Source organism: Callithrix jacchus, chromosome 21 (genome assembly GCF_049354715.1).
Source record: "Callithrix jacchus isolate 240 chromosome 21, calJac240_pri, whole genome shotgun sequence".
In the NCBI taxonomy this organism is placed as follows: domain Eukaryota; kingdom Metazoa; phylum Chordata; class Mammalia; order Primates; family Cebidae; genus Callithrix; species Callithrix jacchus.
In genome coordinates, this window is record NC_133522.1 from 21,207,846 (window position 1) to 21,224,033 (window position 16,188).

A 16,188-nucleotide genomic window follows, 5' to 3' on the forward strand; every position below is an offset into this window, starting at 1 on the left:
AGGGTCCAACTATGTTGTCTCCAGTGGCAGGTTAGTTCTGATAGGTCACATCATCAAAAGATGTTAAGAATATAAGACAATCCAAGACAGTTCATTAGGGTAAGTAAAAATTGAAAACAAAAATAATAAAAAGTATGAAGAGCTAAGACAAAAATCCATAGGCAGAATTGAAGTTAGAGTTTCAGAAAGAATTCAGACAAGAGACTATGGATGATTAACTGGCCAATAGGTATGTTGTGTGTGGATGTGCCAAGTTGATGTAAAGAGTTAGGGATAATAAAGACATGAGATGTTTGGATATCACACTAAAACTATGACTCCCAAGGCTTTGACTGCTTATAGAAGTAGGTGAACCTAAATTTCAAAAAAGGAGCAAAATTGTTACCATTGGAGTCTCAATCTATTGACATGTAGTCATGGGGGTTGAAAAATTGCATCTATGGCATTTACGTATCTCACCAAACAACAACAACAATAATAATAATACTAGTGTGGTAGTATAGATCACCACAAGATAAATTCAGGGTAATATGGGAGCAATGATATTACCTGGATGAAGAGAAATAAAGCCTCCAGAAATAGGGAATTAGGGGTGGTCTTCGTGTCACTGCCCTTGTCTCTATCTTAACACCGAACCCTCTCCTGATTCTTACAAGTATTTATAAGAATAATATATTAGTTAAGTACATCATCTGGAATCAAAACATATGATTTCAAATTATGATTCTACCACTTACTGATCTTACGACCTTTATTCTGGTTTCCCAGACTGTAAACGGAATGATAGTGTTATCTATGTAATGGAAATTTAGTAGAATACACTAATTAATTCATACAAGCACTCAAAACACTGCCTAATATATAGGAAGTGCTCAATAAATATTAGTATTAACAAATTCAAATCAGGAAGGTGATGAGGACAATCTGTTTTTTAAAACTGTTCGATGCCCTCTGGCCAAGAATCCAATATCCTGTTAGAGATTTTCAGCTAAGATAATTAAAAACAATAGAAAAATGTATTTCCTTACATTTAGGGAATACTATTCTCTATTTGTGGCTGAAATGCTGTGTTCAGTTCTAGTCGACATATATCACAGCAAGAAAATAAGTGGAGAGAATGGTAACCTAAATACATCAGGAACATTAAACATGGGGGAAAATGTGATCAAATCAATAAAACTGTCAACAGCATGAAAAGAATGAACTCTTAGTTATCTATTTCAGTCTTTTAGGATGACATAATACATCTTGAAACCTGAAGGAAGCAAGCTAAAGTCAGAGTGCCATTTGACAATGCAGGACACTAAGAACTATTGCTTGGGAAATAGTATCATTCTATAATTGCAGGGTTAAAATCATTTTATCCGTGATGTTTTTTCTTCTTATGCTCTCTCTGGCCCAGGGTCTACATTTCCCTCTCCATTTTCAAATAATTAAGTGATAAATCCTAATTTGTTACCATTGGAGTCAGAATGGATGACATCCACAAACTTTGCATCAGTGTAATCTAATCTGCCATATGGTGGCTTTCTGGAGAACCTTGGCCCGGCAGGGTCAAGACCTAAAAAGCAAGGCAGAAACCATCAGTCTAATCAAGTCTACAGAGCTCATTATATTGAACAGTTCTATTATTATTACATTATATACATAAAAAGCATTTATACCTTTAAACCTATCAAAAAGCATATTTAAAAACAAATGAAAGTGGATGAATAGCAGGTATCTTCATTATTTGAACAGTACTACTAGGCTTCAGAGCTTTTCAAGTAAAGCCACAACAAAATATTGTAGGAATTTTTGGAGAATTTTAATGTAAGAATGAATTAGGAGTAATACAGTAGTTTATATTGAATAATAACTACTACTTCTTCTCCTGAAGGAAAAAAATAATGAATACCATCTGGTTCTCTCTTGAACTCTGTACCTTGCTACTTCACTCTGGATTTATCTGTAGATAGACCTGTAAAGCTTTTTTAGATGCCAAATATGATTTGGGATATGGAATAAATCATATTATGATTCATTTCTCATAAGAATTTCTCACACACTCTTAAGAAAAGAAAAATATATTTTAAATTCCATGGAGTATGAATCATATTTCTAGGGTATTTTAAATTCTAAATAAAAATTCTAGACTCATGACTTTCTGAGGAGTGTCAAAAAGAGGAGAGAAAAGATAAGATTCAGTTTCTTGAGAACATCTATACAATGAAGAAACAATCTTCTTAAGATATTTGAAGGTGAAATATAATGTTTCTCATCTCAAACACTTCTATTATCTCCATTTTACTTAACCCACTTGACTGAAAGAGGCAGAAACGCCTTTCTTCCTATAAATTATTCTGATGTAGAACCTCCACATTTGGTGGTCTTTTAGTTCCTGATGGTTGCCTGGTATTTGGATCCATTCAAACCAGACTAATAAGTGCAAATACAATTTAAAGTATAAATTGAACAAGTGTGGTTGTTGAAAGAGAATAGGCCTTAAGTACGAGGGAACTTTGTATAAATAAATCCTGGCTAAACTGTTACTTCTTGACCCTACTACATTCATTCAGTTAATTTGTTTTCACACGTTTGATAATATTAAAACTGATTAGAGTAAGGGTATGCTTAAGGTTTGTAAAGTTAACTATCTATATGTTTCTCACCTCTCTCCCCCTTTTTTGAAATTTAGCTAAAGACACTATTACCTTTTGTCAACACTTAACATTATTATAAATATTCTATGGACATAGATATAAATAATTGCTTCTCCCCCCCCAATAAAATGGTAAATTGGTTGAAAGGAATATTATCCTCCTATTCCTAAAATCACCTCCACTCATACAGGAAAGAATGAAAAGCCATGTCATCCTTATTAGGTGACTAAGTTTTCTGGATGCAGTAACTTTGTTATGGAAATATGAATGGGGACCCATAGCCCCTTAAATTGGATATAACTCCTGATTCTTTTGTAGTAAAATAAAAATTTTTAGAGAGTTGAAATGATTCAAAGTTTGTGATAACTAAGTACACAGTTATATTCTTAGTTAATACATAAAGTATTTTTATTTGATGGGTTATATTTACTTCTGTATTCTTAGGATAATATGTCCTTAAAAGTTAGCTGGGACTGCAGAAATAGGTATTTTTCTCCCATTTCCTTTTCGGTAACTTAAAGTTAAAATTTAGCTGGGACTGCAGAAATAGGTATTTTTCTCCCATTTCCTTTTCGGTAACTTAAAGCTCTGTTGAGAACTAAACAAGACTTCAGAGTCTAATTAAAACAAAATAATATTTGAATATAACATAATAAAAAATAAATGTTTGTACATAATTTCTACTGCTTAGTTATTGTACCCATTAAATTTTAAGCAAAATGCCCAGGTGCAGTGGTTCACACCTGTAATACAAGTGCTTTGGGGGGCTGAGGTGGGCAGATTACTTGAGGTCAGAAGTTTGGGACCAGCCTGAGCAACATGGTGAAACCCTATCTCTACCAAAAATACAAAAATTAGCAGAGCATAGTAGCATGTGCCTGTAATCCCAGTTACTTGAGAGGCTGAGGCAGGAGAATCACTCAAGCCCAGGAAGTAGAGGTTGCAGTGAGCTGAAATTGCACCACTAAAACTTCAGCCTGGACAACAGAGCGAGACTCCAACTCAAAAAAGAAAAAAAAATAGCAAAGCAACTTCTGATGCTTAAACATACGCTAAAACAATAATTTTATAAGAATAATTTTACCTGTTATTCTTCCAAGTTGACCATGAAATATTTTTCCAACAAATCCACTGATATGAGCCCCTAAGCTCACACCTATGAAATGAAAATTGTCAAGAGATGCACCATGCTTCTGCAATTAAAAAGGCAGTGTTAACAAACAGTACTCATTTCAAGTAATCACAAATCATGCCTCCTTCATATAGCAACATTTTAAAATTCATTAATTTTTCTGGCTTAATTCATTTTGCAGTTATAGGGAAAGAGACTTTATAATTTCAAAACAACTAATATTTGTTCAACTTATGCCATAAAATATTTGACTTTTCTTTATTCATTTTTAATATCATTTTCTTATTTTAAAATTGTATCATCTCATGCAGGACAGTATATACAAAATACAATTAATTAGCAAAGGGTTTTATAATAATAAACATTACTAGGTGCTTACTTTCTGCTAGCTACCTCAATATGTGCCTTATAACATTTACATTTAATACTCCCAATTTCGTTATGTTATTCATTTTTATCCTATTGCCTAAAACTGTCATTAGTACCTATTAAATGCAAAATAAATAACATTGTATCAATTCTCCTTTTTTTAAGGAAACACTGTCAGAAAATAACGACTTGCCAAAAGCCACATTGATTCATAAAAGATGGAATCCAAGCTGCCGTAGTCTGAAAGTTTGGATCTCCCTAAAATGCATAATCCTCAAGGTGATTATGCATTTTACATTTATATTTTGAGGTGAGGTCTTCTTGTGGGTTGGAAGAATTGCATTATGAATGTGGAACCCTCATGAATGGGATTAATGACCAGATAGAAGAGACCTCTTAGGGATCTCCTTCGACTTCCACCATGTGAGGACATGGTGAAAAAAGGCATCATCAATGAACCAGGAATTGGACCCGCACCAGACACTGAATCTGCTGATGCCTTCCCCTTGGACTTTTCAGACCCCAGAAATATAAGAAATAAATTGTTGTTGTTTATAAGCTACCTAGTCTATGGTATTTGGTTATGGCAGCCCAAATGGACAAAAACACAAACCAAGGTCTGACTTCAAAATTTACGCTAATCTGCCTTCTTGTTTTATCTATTCAGGTTGTGTCAAAAACCTTAGGAAGTTTCACAAAAGTTGAATAGTCATTCTCACTTCAGAGATAATATAATCAAGTTCACGGATTTTAGGTGACTTCCTCACAAGCTGAGGAGTGAGTGATGCAGTCCAATCTTCCAAGGCCAAGGTCTGAATACCTCTTAGTCTAAGCTCCAGGAAGGGACATTAGGCAACTACATGAAGGTGTATTTCCACCACGCTCTCAGGGGTGAATGTGAGACTCGTGGGCAGATCACAGTCCAGCCCACACAGTGATACACCTGATGGCTTGCATAAGATGTGGAGTATTTGCCACAAATGAAAAACTAGACTCAGGCTTTCAAGGCAAAAGGTTATCATTTTCTTCACATGTCTCACAGCCATGCCCCAAAACCTGAGGGAGTATCTCTCTAGAATCCAGTGGTGCCGATCTTTTAAAACTTCCTCTGTAATGTAAATCCTCTGTAAGCAAAGACACTGTTAGAAATTTATCTAATATTACAAATTTTCCTAAATATTTCTATTTAAATTCTCTGCACTTTGAGGCACATATTTATTAGTTGAGGAAAGACCAGTATCATCAGGAAAAATCAATGATGTAATTAATAGTCTATTGGTAGGAATGGTTGAATCAATTAACTCCTCTGTCTCTCTACAGGAATGGAATAGTTGTGTCCAAATTTGGGGGTGTAAAACTAATAATGAAAGTCAATTTATTCAATGATTACTAAATTTCATCCATTGATTAAGCACATATATAATTCAATATTCATATAAATATTTTTACAACATTTTGTTATTCTATATAAACAAAAAAGGAAATACAGCACCAAGAGGCCATGTAGTTGTTCAAAGTCACACAGTTGATCAAAGATGGATATACACTTTGAACCCATCCAGTCTGACCCCTGGTCACTACGTGTAACTGCTTCTTGAAAGTGTTATGTTTGTTGTTTTTAACAGGGTCTTGAAAGCTCAGCACAACACAACTCAAGGACAAATTTCATGTCCAAGAATGTCCCCAAATCAGATATCACCCTTTTTTCTCTCAAGCACCCACAACTACCTACTTTTTTTTTTAAGGATAAACATGGATCTCCCTAAGGTTTGACAAGAATCATTCACAGGTAACATAGAACTGGCCTGAATTTTATTTGATCCATTCAAATCCTGAGCAGACTTGAATGAATCTGAGGTCCACCTCCAAAGTTGACAGAAGTTTGCTACTTTCCAAAATCATTTTTTGCCAGTGATCCCAGCACTTTGGGAGGCCAAGATCACCTGAGGTAAGGAGTCTGAGACCAGCCTGGCCAACATCGTGAAACACTGTCTCTACTAAAAATAGAAAAATTAGCTGGGCATTGTGGTGGGTGCCTGTAATCCCAGCAACTCGGGAGATTCAGGCAGTAGAATTGCTTGAATCTGGGAGGTGAAGGCTGCAGTGAGCTGAGTTTGCACCATTGCACTCCAGCTTGGGCAACAAAGTGAGACCCTGTCACCCCAAAAATGACTTTTCTTTACTTTTACTAATTCACACTTGATTATCTACAAATGTTTTGGCCATAGATTTTTAAAGATAACTAAAAAAGGTAATAATCAGAAAGTTTATATTCCCTGCCCACATAGAATCACCATTTTATTCTGAAGTTGGTATAGGTAGAGTTAAAATAAATCTCAGAAGATTTTGAAATATAGCATAATATTTACTAAAATTTAATATAATTTTTAAAAAATAAGATAGCATATGTCTAGTTATAGAATTATTCACTGAGCCTGACAAAGAAAAGATGGCTACATACATTAGTATATCAAACCAGTAATTGTTAATGCTTATGGAGAAAAGTATTTATCATAACCTTGTGGTATTAAATATAACACACTATATATTATATAATATGTATAATACATTAAATTCCCAGACTTACCAAAAGATTTTTAATGTACCCACTCAAACTTACAGCAACTTTTCTGGTGTTTTTAACTGCTCTACTATAAATAAAAGTTGTAGCACCCCGGTTCCAGTCTACTACAATTACATTCATATCTTCTTCATTCAGCAAAATCCTTAGGAAGTTCTGAAGCCATGATGGGATGGAGCCCACTGGTCTATATCCATGAATAAGCCAGACTGTTTTCTTTTTTGTGTCGAAATTAACATTAAGTGAGTTATTGTGTTCAAACAGTGGCTCAGCACAATTTAGGTTGTTCCTTGTATACATCATCAGAATTGTCTCTATTCTCGGAATAAATAAATCTCTGAAGGAATCCTTTACACTTAGCTGAGAGAATTCAAGGCATGGTCTTTTATTCTCTGAAATAAGAAAATGTCAGTCAAGCTGAATACTGGGATAGTATTTATTCCAAATAACAGAATTGAAAGTGGAGGGTAGAAAGGATTTCATTTCATTAGTCCTTCAACATAATTTACTGAGCAACTACAATAAAGTAGTGCATTAATTATGTAAAAAGATTTTCTGAACCAAAGATAACATAATTACAATGGAAAATAGAAACGTGATTTGTTCCAATATTAAGAAGACTTTTTCATCTGTACAAAATATAATAGTAATGGGTGTGAGTGAAAGCAATAATGCTGTTAATAAAGAAAGTGCAATGGGCACTAATCAAAGTAGATAAGTTAATTACAAACTTTAACAAAAGTTTTACAAAATAGTCCCTATATGATAAGCATTAGAAAAAAAATATTTAACCTGACTAGTTATCAATACAAATCAAAACAATCAAGTAATATTTTCCCTATAACATTTAAACTACTTTAAAAAAATAATAATAAATATTTATATTACATGAATGTTGAGATCGTAAGTTGATACAACATTCTTTTGAAATTTTGCATGTGTATGTGTTTATACTACATATAAACTTAACAAATCTTTTTCTTAATTTTCTTTCTAGGACTTACAAACCATTTGTTTTAAATTGTAAAGACATTAATCTCTGGGTTATGTAGAATGGGACGAAAAGGTAAAACATCTTAAATCTCATTCTTATAGTATTTTCATCCATGCGTGCATTGTCACTATTAACTATTTATTTATACATTGTTCTACATGATTATCTATCTGCACAAGAAAGAACTAGGGTAGAAAATAAAATAACTAAACCAGATTAATAGCAATAGTCATTCCTAGACAATGAAATGATGGTTGCCTTTTATTTTCTTTTTCACAGATTTTTGTGATTCTAATTTTTTCACAATAAGCAAATAATCCCCAAAGTGTTCCCCCACCCCAGGTGATAGTGTATGTTCATACTGTTTCTAGCACTTTAATTTCACAAGAATACTTAGGAAATAATTTTTCAATCCATACCAAAAATTACAAAAGCATTAGTACACTTTATGCCAGTAATTCCACTTTAAAGAATCTATCCCAAGAAAAACATAGCAAAAACAGAGTTAACAAATACTGTTTTAATATTGAGATAATATCTATTTCTTACAATAATCCTAGTTTTCAAGTATATACAGAATATTGTCACAATTGTCTAGATGAAGAAAAAGAAGGAAGGCAATGAAGGAGAAGCAAGACTTGCATTCCATTCCTACGTTAACAGCTGAAAGATACTTGGAAAAGTTATTTCATTTGTTATAAATATCAGAGAATGAGGAAGTGTAGAAGAGAAATATATTGAAACACAATACAACATGAATGCATGCTACCCTGTGCAAATCGTGTGGGAAATCTCTACATGCACCTTCCCACCACCTGGAATATTGATAAGAATTTAATATATATCAATACCAATCAATACATCCAAAGTGCTGGTCTACTCCAGGTAAGATCAATTTTACCTGGCCCTAGAATGAGTAATGAGGAATAAACCAGTAGGATCCTGGTGATAAATATAGGAGACAGAAGTCATCACCCAATATGATCAGCAAAGATATCTGTTAACAGATATAGAAATCTTTCTCATTAGAATGCAAGAAAAATTATATGTCAAAAACCTGAGCTGGAGACCATTAAGAGAAAATATTCCTAATACATTTTCTACATCACCATAGAATAACTTGATATATTCTACATCACCGTAGAATTACTATAGTTAACAATAATATACAGTTTCAAATGGCTAGAAGGAGGATATTGAGTGTTCCCAGTACAAAGAAATAACTGTTTGAGATATCCATATGCTAATTACACTGATCTGATCACTATCTATTATATATATCAACACATTACTATGTATAGAAATAATATGCACAATTATGTCAATTATTTTTTAATAAAAAACCAAGATATTCAGTCAGTAACTCATTTATGCAAATGGTTGAAAAGCTGTTGAAAATGAATCTGACTACACAAGCAAAATAAAGTATATATCTAACAAGTCTTTAAACCAGGAATTCCCAAACATGGTTTTTAAAATAGATGTAAAAAAATGACTGGGAATGTATGAATTTTCAGAATGTAGTTTCCTTGGCCATCCCCAGAGATTCTGATTTTGTAGCTATATCTGCATCTTTAATGGGGTAACCTTGGGGATTCTGATACATTAGTTCATGAACCACACATGGAGAAGCCTTACATCTGGAAATTATCTGAAAGAATTAAAGAGAAAATGAACATGGAAGAAAACAGAGTGGATTATTCTAATCTAGTTTTTATTGCTTTATATGTGACCAAATCCACATTTATGTTAACTTCTTTGAGCTTCGCAATGGAGCAACATAGAATTACAGCTATTAACTGCATTCAGAAATGAGGAAACAAGGTTCATAGAGGATAAGTGACTTAGCACAAGATAACATGCCACCAGGACATGAATCTGGATCTTTTAATTCCAAATTTCATGTTCTTTCATGTGACCCTTGTTTAAAGAGATTTGGGTACAATAAATGGAAATCCTTTGAGGGCATCTGATTTTAGTAAGTCAAGGGAAATTAATCGTGGATCATATCAGAAAAATACTGATACAATTTAGAGAAAAATAATTATTTTGTTGAGGCAGTCAACTCAGAATCCCATGTGTTCTAGAAAGATTACAGCCCTACAAACAGGCTTCTAAGGCTCCATAACTTCCTACCCTCTTATTACTCCAATGTGGTCTGTGTACCTATAGGCATCACCTGAGAGCGTAATAGAATTGCTAATCTTGGGCTTCACTCTACCCTATGGATAAAAATTCACATTTTAACATGATTCCTAGATGTCCTATATCACGTACTACAAAATAACTTTACAAAAATAAGTCCATTTTATTCTGTATTTCACTTTCCTCAACTGTGAAATCAGAAACCTGAATTAATCTATCTTTAGCATCTCTTCCAAGGCACACAGGAGTGGGAAACTATGTCTTGCGGCCCAGTCTGGTTGACAAGCTAAGAATGTTTTTTACATATTTAAATGGTTGGGAAAAATCAAAATTATAATATTTGGTGATGTGAAAGTTATAACAAATTCAAATGTTAGTGTCCATAAATAAAGTTGTGTTAGTACACGTGCACACTCACTTGTTTATGTATTATCTACTGCTGCTTTCTTGCTTTGGTGACAAAGCTTAGTAGATGCAAAAAAGACTGTATAGTCCACAAAACCTAAAATATTTACTATCTGGTAGTTTACAAAATTATTTCCTGGCTGGCTCAGTGGCTCACGTCTGTAATCCCAACACTTTGAGAGGCTGAGATGGGTGGATCACTTGAACCCAAGAGTTGGAGACCAGCCTGGGTAACATGATGAAATGCTGTCTCTCCAAAAATTACAAAATTAGCTGGGCATAGTGGTGTGTGCCTGTAGTCCCAGCTACCCTGGACGCTGAAGCCAGAGGATTGCTTGAACCTAAGAGGTCGAGACTGCAGTGAGCCGTGATCTCCCCACTGTACTCCAGTCTGGGTGACAGAATGAGACCCTGTCTAAATTAAAAAAAAAATTCATGACCCTTGCAATATAATAATAGCAACAACAAAAATTTCAGTTTAAATAGTTACTATAAGTTGGCAACTGTACTAAGAATAAATATGCATATATGCATATAATTTGAATATATAGATACATAGATGTGCTGCATATTTGTATAAAGTTTTTTGCTATTGCTCCTCTCCCATTTTATTCTACTTATAATTTTTAAAAACACCTGACTAATCTACTTTCTGTAGGTCATTTGTAATCAAAGGCAGATGTAATCAATGATTTTCACGTTGACAAGTATGAAACATGCCCCTCCTGGAGGTATATATCAGAATCACCAGTGGAGAATAAAGGAGCATGTATAATAAATAAAACAAACTTATATGAAATAAACTACTGAAATCCAACAAAATTTTTAATGAAGCAGAGATTCAAGGAAAATGAAAGAAAGCATAAAGGGTCTACATGGGTTAAAAATGATTTTGAGGATCAGTACAATTTTTAAATCACATATTTGCTACTTCTACTATTAACTTTTGTTAATATCTAAAAGTTATACTATTTTATTTTAATCATCATATACAAGAATTAAACTCTCCCTGCAGAGAGAAACATACAAAGCAATTATGCTTCAATTTTTCCAATTGAAAATTTAGGCAACTGACTAAGTAAATACTAATCAAAACAATAATATCAGAAAGTCTGCCAAATACATTTTCAATATAAATGATGATATTTAAATAATTATAACTGCATCCAAAATGATAATTAGGGGCTTAGACTTCAAATTTCTTTGATTTTCAACTTAAGATGCCACTATTATACCTTATAATAACATAAAATCCCTATCAAGAAACTTCGGAGTAATAATATGAATTATAAACTGCATATCAGTATCGAGATTGTATATTTAAATATAAAATTCAAACATTTCCAGAATTTATGATTATCTCAAATAGCCAATTGAAAACACAATAATTTTAATTTCTAGTTAATTTTAAAGTTATTTGAACATGCATTAACAAATTTCAAGTAAGTTTAAAACATAAAGGAAATTACCTGCTTTCATAAAACCCCTATGGAAAACTATTCATCTTGAATTTTAAATTTGCAACTGTTATTACCATAAAGTAGAACAAATTGTTCTACTTACCAAGTCAAACAAGTAATTCTACTTTATCATAAAGCAGAAAATGATACTATTAATATTGATAAACTTTATCACCATACACCGATAGAACAGGAGAAAAAAGTTCTATCTTACTACCATAAACCAGCTTTGTTTTTTGTTATACTAAATGAGAGCAAAAGTTGTAGTATATGATTATTTTGTTTGTTTTGCCATTGATAATTTACCCAAGTAAGAATTGTCTTCAAAAGTGGAGCTAGTTAAATAAAATTGAAACAAGCTATTTAAAGTGTAATTTCAAATACCAAAATAATTTCTGTTACTGAATTATTCTTTCTCTTGAGTGTTTCTGCTTATTCTCTATTTATATCTTTTTTAAAAAAAAAAGCTTTCCTAGTTACTAATTAACTGGCAAGTAAATAAAATGCAAAACGTCAACTTATTAAACACATGCACACACACACATACACACACAGAAGTTTTCTTCATAGTAATGTTTGTTATAATTAGTACCAATAGTCATAGCATCTTTTTATTCTATTATGTCATAATATTTTTATACGGGAATACAGACTACACCATTGTATATGCAATTTTTAAAGATAATCACATTGTTAATAAGTATCTTACCAGATCTTACGCAGCACATCAAACAAAGAAAAATGTATACTCTCATTTGGAATCTGAGAAAAGCAAAAGCGGCACTCAATTCACCAGAAAGGAAATTCTGTGACTCATTGAAGTTTGCCTTTGGCAGGATCATCACAGGCTGCCAGGTTCTACTGTAAAAGTTCACTGATTTTTGCTCCTCCCTCTTGTTTGAAAAAGGTGAGGTAGTTTGTTTTCTCTCATTTTAGCTTGTGGTTGTGGGAAGGATTTTTAAGTCACAGGCTCTGTAATAAGTCACAAACAAAGCTTCAGCTACACAAGTTGAATTTAAGGGAATGATAAATCTAATTACATCTTTCTGTATTCCTTTTTAACCTCAGGATTTCAGAAGTGGTCCGGGAAAATATGTAAATGTGATGTTAGAAAATGCTGGAAGTGGAAAGTGTCAGAAAAAGTTGTGGTTTATATTCATCTTGATTACAAACTGAGATGTCTTTATATACATAAATCAATAATGAAATTACATCCATCAAGCTCTGTCAAGTATAAAATACAAGCTTTTCATATTTATGTTATTTTACATCCCCAAAGCAGAAGCTATTTTAAAATTCAAAATTTCACCTTATCTCTTGAGGCTAAAAGGTGAATTTTTTAAATTGTCTTTAATTATGACAACCATTTTAAAATTAGCATGCTTTTTCTTTTTACATGTTTACTTAATTATCTTCTTTTCCTACCAGCCATGGACTTTAGTAAGCAAGAAAAATTGAGAGTTAGAACAACTCTCATGAATTATAAGGTTAAAAATTAAATTTGTTTTTAAAAAATTCAAGTCTCTGTAAAGCTCCAAAAATACAGTAAGAACAGAAGTGTTTAATATGTGTCATAAACCTACAGAAACTAATCTGAGGTTTTGGAAAGTATTTGAGAAGGTCCACAAACAAAATGGGGTGTTAGTTTTAAAAAAATCATGAACATTTAACTTCTGAGGAAATTCCATCATTATTTTGACCTATTTGATCTCTGGGTGTTTTATGTGAGACTTCCATTTTTAAAACAATGCCACCACTACAATCTGTTTGGAGACCAAAAAATAATTTAGGTCTTTCCACAGCACTCAACTGTAAGAACTATACCTCTCTAACAAAGACATAAATAAACCATATCATTTCAGAATGTGAGAAGAAAGATGATCTTAAAACAATTTTTTCCTAGCAAGTTATACTTAATAAATTAAAATACAAATCTTTCCTCCTTCACTTATAATTTCCTTTTTTCTTTGTGCTTTCAATGCAGCATTACAATATGACTTTTGGACATTTACTTTCATCTTTACAATTCTGTAGAGTTCATACTGAAAAACACTGGCATATCAGATAGTACAATACAGTTTCCAAATTTAAAACTATGGTTCTTCATGTATTTTACATACTGCCAATATGAGAAAGATGAGGTTATTAATGTTTATTGCATTAAATAGCAAAATATTGGAGGATGACAAAGTAATAAAATGCCAGTAATTTAGTAAGACATAATCTATTTAAGCACTTTAGTCCTCCTTGGATATAAAAAATAATTGTGAGTAGCTTACATACATACTTACAATGTAAATAGTAACTCAAAGGCGATGTTCAGTATGATGATGTGATGAAGATAATGATGAAGAAGATTTACAATTTATTGAGCCCTATGCATCAGGTGTTCTTCAAGCACTTAAGAAGTAATTATAATAGGTAGATAATTAATGTTTATTGCAATGGAAAATCATTGTTTATCACAATATATTTTGTGAAAACTTTTTATTAATTTGTCAATGTGTAAAAATGTTTAACAATCTTACCTTTTGACTGAGCAATTAAGCATCAAACATATTTCCTACAGAAATCCAAAACATTTTTCTACACACACATCCAAGGTCCTTATATGTGGCAAGTAGCCCACATGTGCACAAATATATGAGCAAAGATGTTCATCTCAGCATTCCAGTGATAGTCAAAAACGAAAGCAATATAAAATCTAACAATGAGAGATTAGTCTAACTAGGTACCTACTGTGGATTACAATTAATGATATAGATAGATCAGTATTTATTGATGTAAAAGGTCTTCGTTACAGTTTTAGAGGGCAGAGGGAAAGCTGAAAAACAGTATTATGTAGCATGCTTTATTTTCCTAAAGTGTGAAATATATATGTATATATATATGTGCATAATTCGAAGTCTGGAAGGATTTCCTCTAAAATAGTTATCTCTGCGTGATAAATTTGTAATTTTTACTCTCTTACTTCCTTAAATTTTAAACATATTTATTTACAATATTTACAGTGAACATGTAAAATGATTAAAAAACCATATTACTTGACAAAAATGTGGATAGGAAAAAAATCAGAATAAAGACAAAATGGGGGTTAAAAAAAGTGAAGACCAAAGTGAGTTCAATTTAAAACAGCATCCATTAAAATCCCTTAACAGTAATTAGCCAAGTTCCCCCATTCACTCATTCATTCATTCAGTTGTTCATTCATTTTGGAACTTTTACTAAGCACCTATTGATTTCCAGGCACAGATTTTGTTGTTGGGGAAAAAAAGTATTAAGATATTTATTTATTCAATCTTTATTATTTCAACAACTATTTATTATACACCCACAGGTGTGCCAGAGATTGTCCTAGGTTCATTTATTATACGTTCATTCAGCTAGGGACATCAGATATCCTGATATGAAGAAAGGCTAATTCTTTATAGAATGCTACATGTATTTAACCCACTAAAACTTGCATATGAGTAACAGTCCAGTAAATGCTGAAAGTTTGAAGTGAATTATTTTTAACCCACTAGATTTATTACCATGCCTGCATTCAATATCAGTTAAGAAACAGAGTATGCTTACATTAGATAAATGATATATTGAGATCAAATTCTGAAAATATTGCTAACTACAGGGGCTGACTTTCAGAGTTTATAATATTGACTAAGTACGTTATAATTATAAGCACTATAAACTCATGTACAGCCAAAAGAGGATATTATAACACCAAAATTATGCACATTTGTAGACAAGGATGCAAATTTCAATACAACAATATAATATGAACATTAATTACAAGTGTAGTTAAAGGTTTATAGCATATACACTCATATACATGCAACAGTTTAAAGTGAAACCAGAATATACAGCTTCCATATAAGTAGTGTCTGAGGGGAATTTAAGGAGGAAATATGTTGGTTTGATATTATTTATGAAGTAAATGACTACAAATATATCAAGAGGTTTACACATAACAGAGTCTTGCAAGTATTCATTCATTTGATCAACTTATATTTATTCGCCTACAATGTGTTTTCTTAACTCCCTCCTACTATACCACAACTATACTGATGATAAAGGAAAGAAAAATAAAACAAAATGGAGACATGATGTATACCTTCATGATATATCAGTTGAAGGTAACTACTGATACCTTTAGTATTCAGTAGTTATTGAAGGTGACTACTTTATATTGTATTTGTGAGGATGGAAAAGCTGTCTCTCCCATAATATAAGTTTTAGGAGGTCAGAGTTTTATACTTGTTTTCCAAGAATTGAGCATTTAGAAAGTATCTATTAAAGTAACTATATTTAGTCTGATCCATTCCCTAAGAAACAGAATTCGAATTCCAAAGAGAAATTGCTTGTTCAAAGTCATAAAACTGTGTAATGTCAGAGTTCAATTAGAAATTAGGACTTCCTAAATTGTGTACCTTCTTATTAGAAAAGATTATTTATTTTTGTTT

At 32.2% G+C, this 16,188-nt stretch overlaps 1 protein-coding gene across 1 annotated transcript in view; it reads right to left on the reverse strand.

Annotated features, from left to right (window-relative positions):
• Positions 1-12,771, reverse strand: part of LIPI (lipase I) — a 68,301-nt gene extending 55,530 nt beyond the window's left edge. The window contains exons 1-4 of the mRNA XM_078358557.1: positions 12,438-12,771; positions 6,731-7,116; positions 3,727-3,835; positions 1,460-1,561 (exon numbers count right to left, since the gene is read on the reverse strand). Of these exons, the coding sequence (XP_078214683.1) occupies positions 1,460-1,561; positions 3,727-3,835; positions 6,731-7,116; positions 12,438-12,570 (730 nt within the window). The 5' untranslated portion in view covers positions 12,571-12,771. The remainder of the gene's footprint in view (positions 1-1,459; positions 1,562-3,726; positions 3,836-6,730; positions 7,117-12,437) is intronic.
• Positions 12,772-16,188: the final 3,417 nt, after the last annotated feature.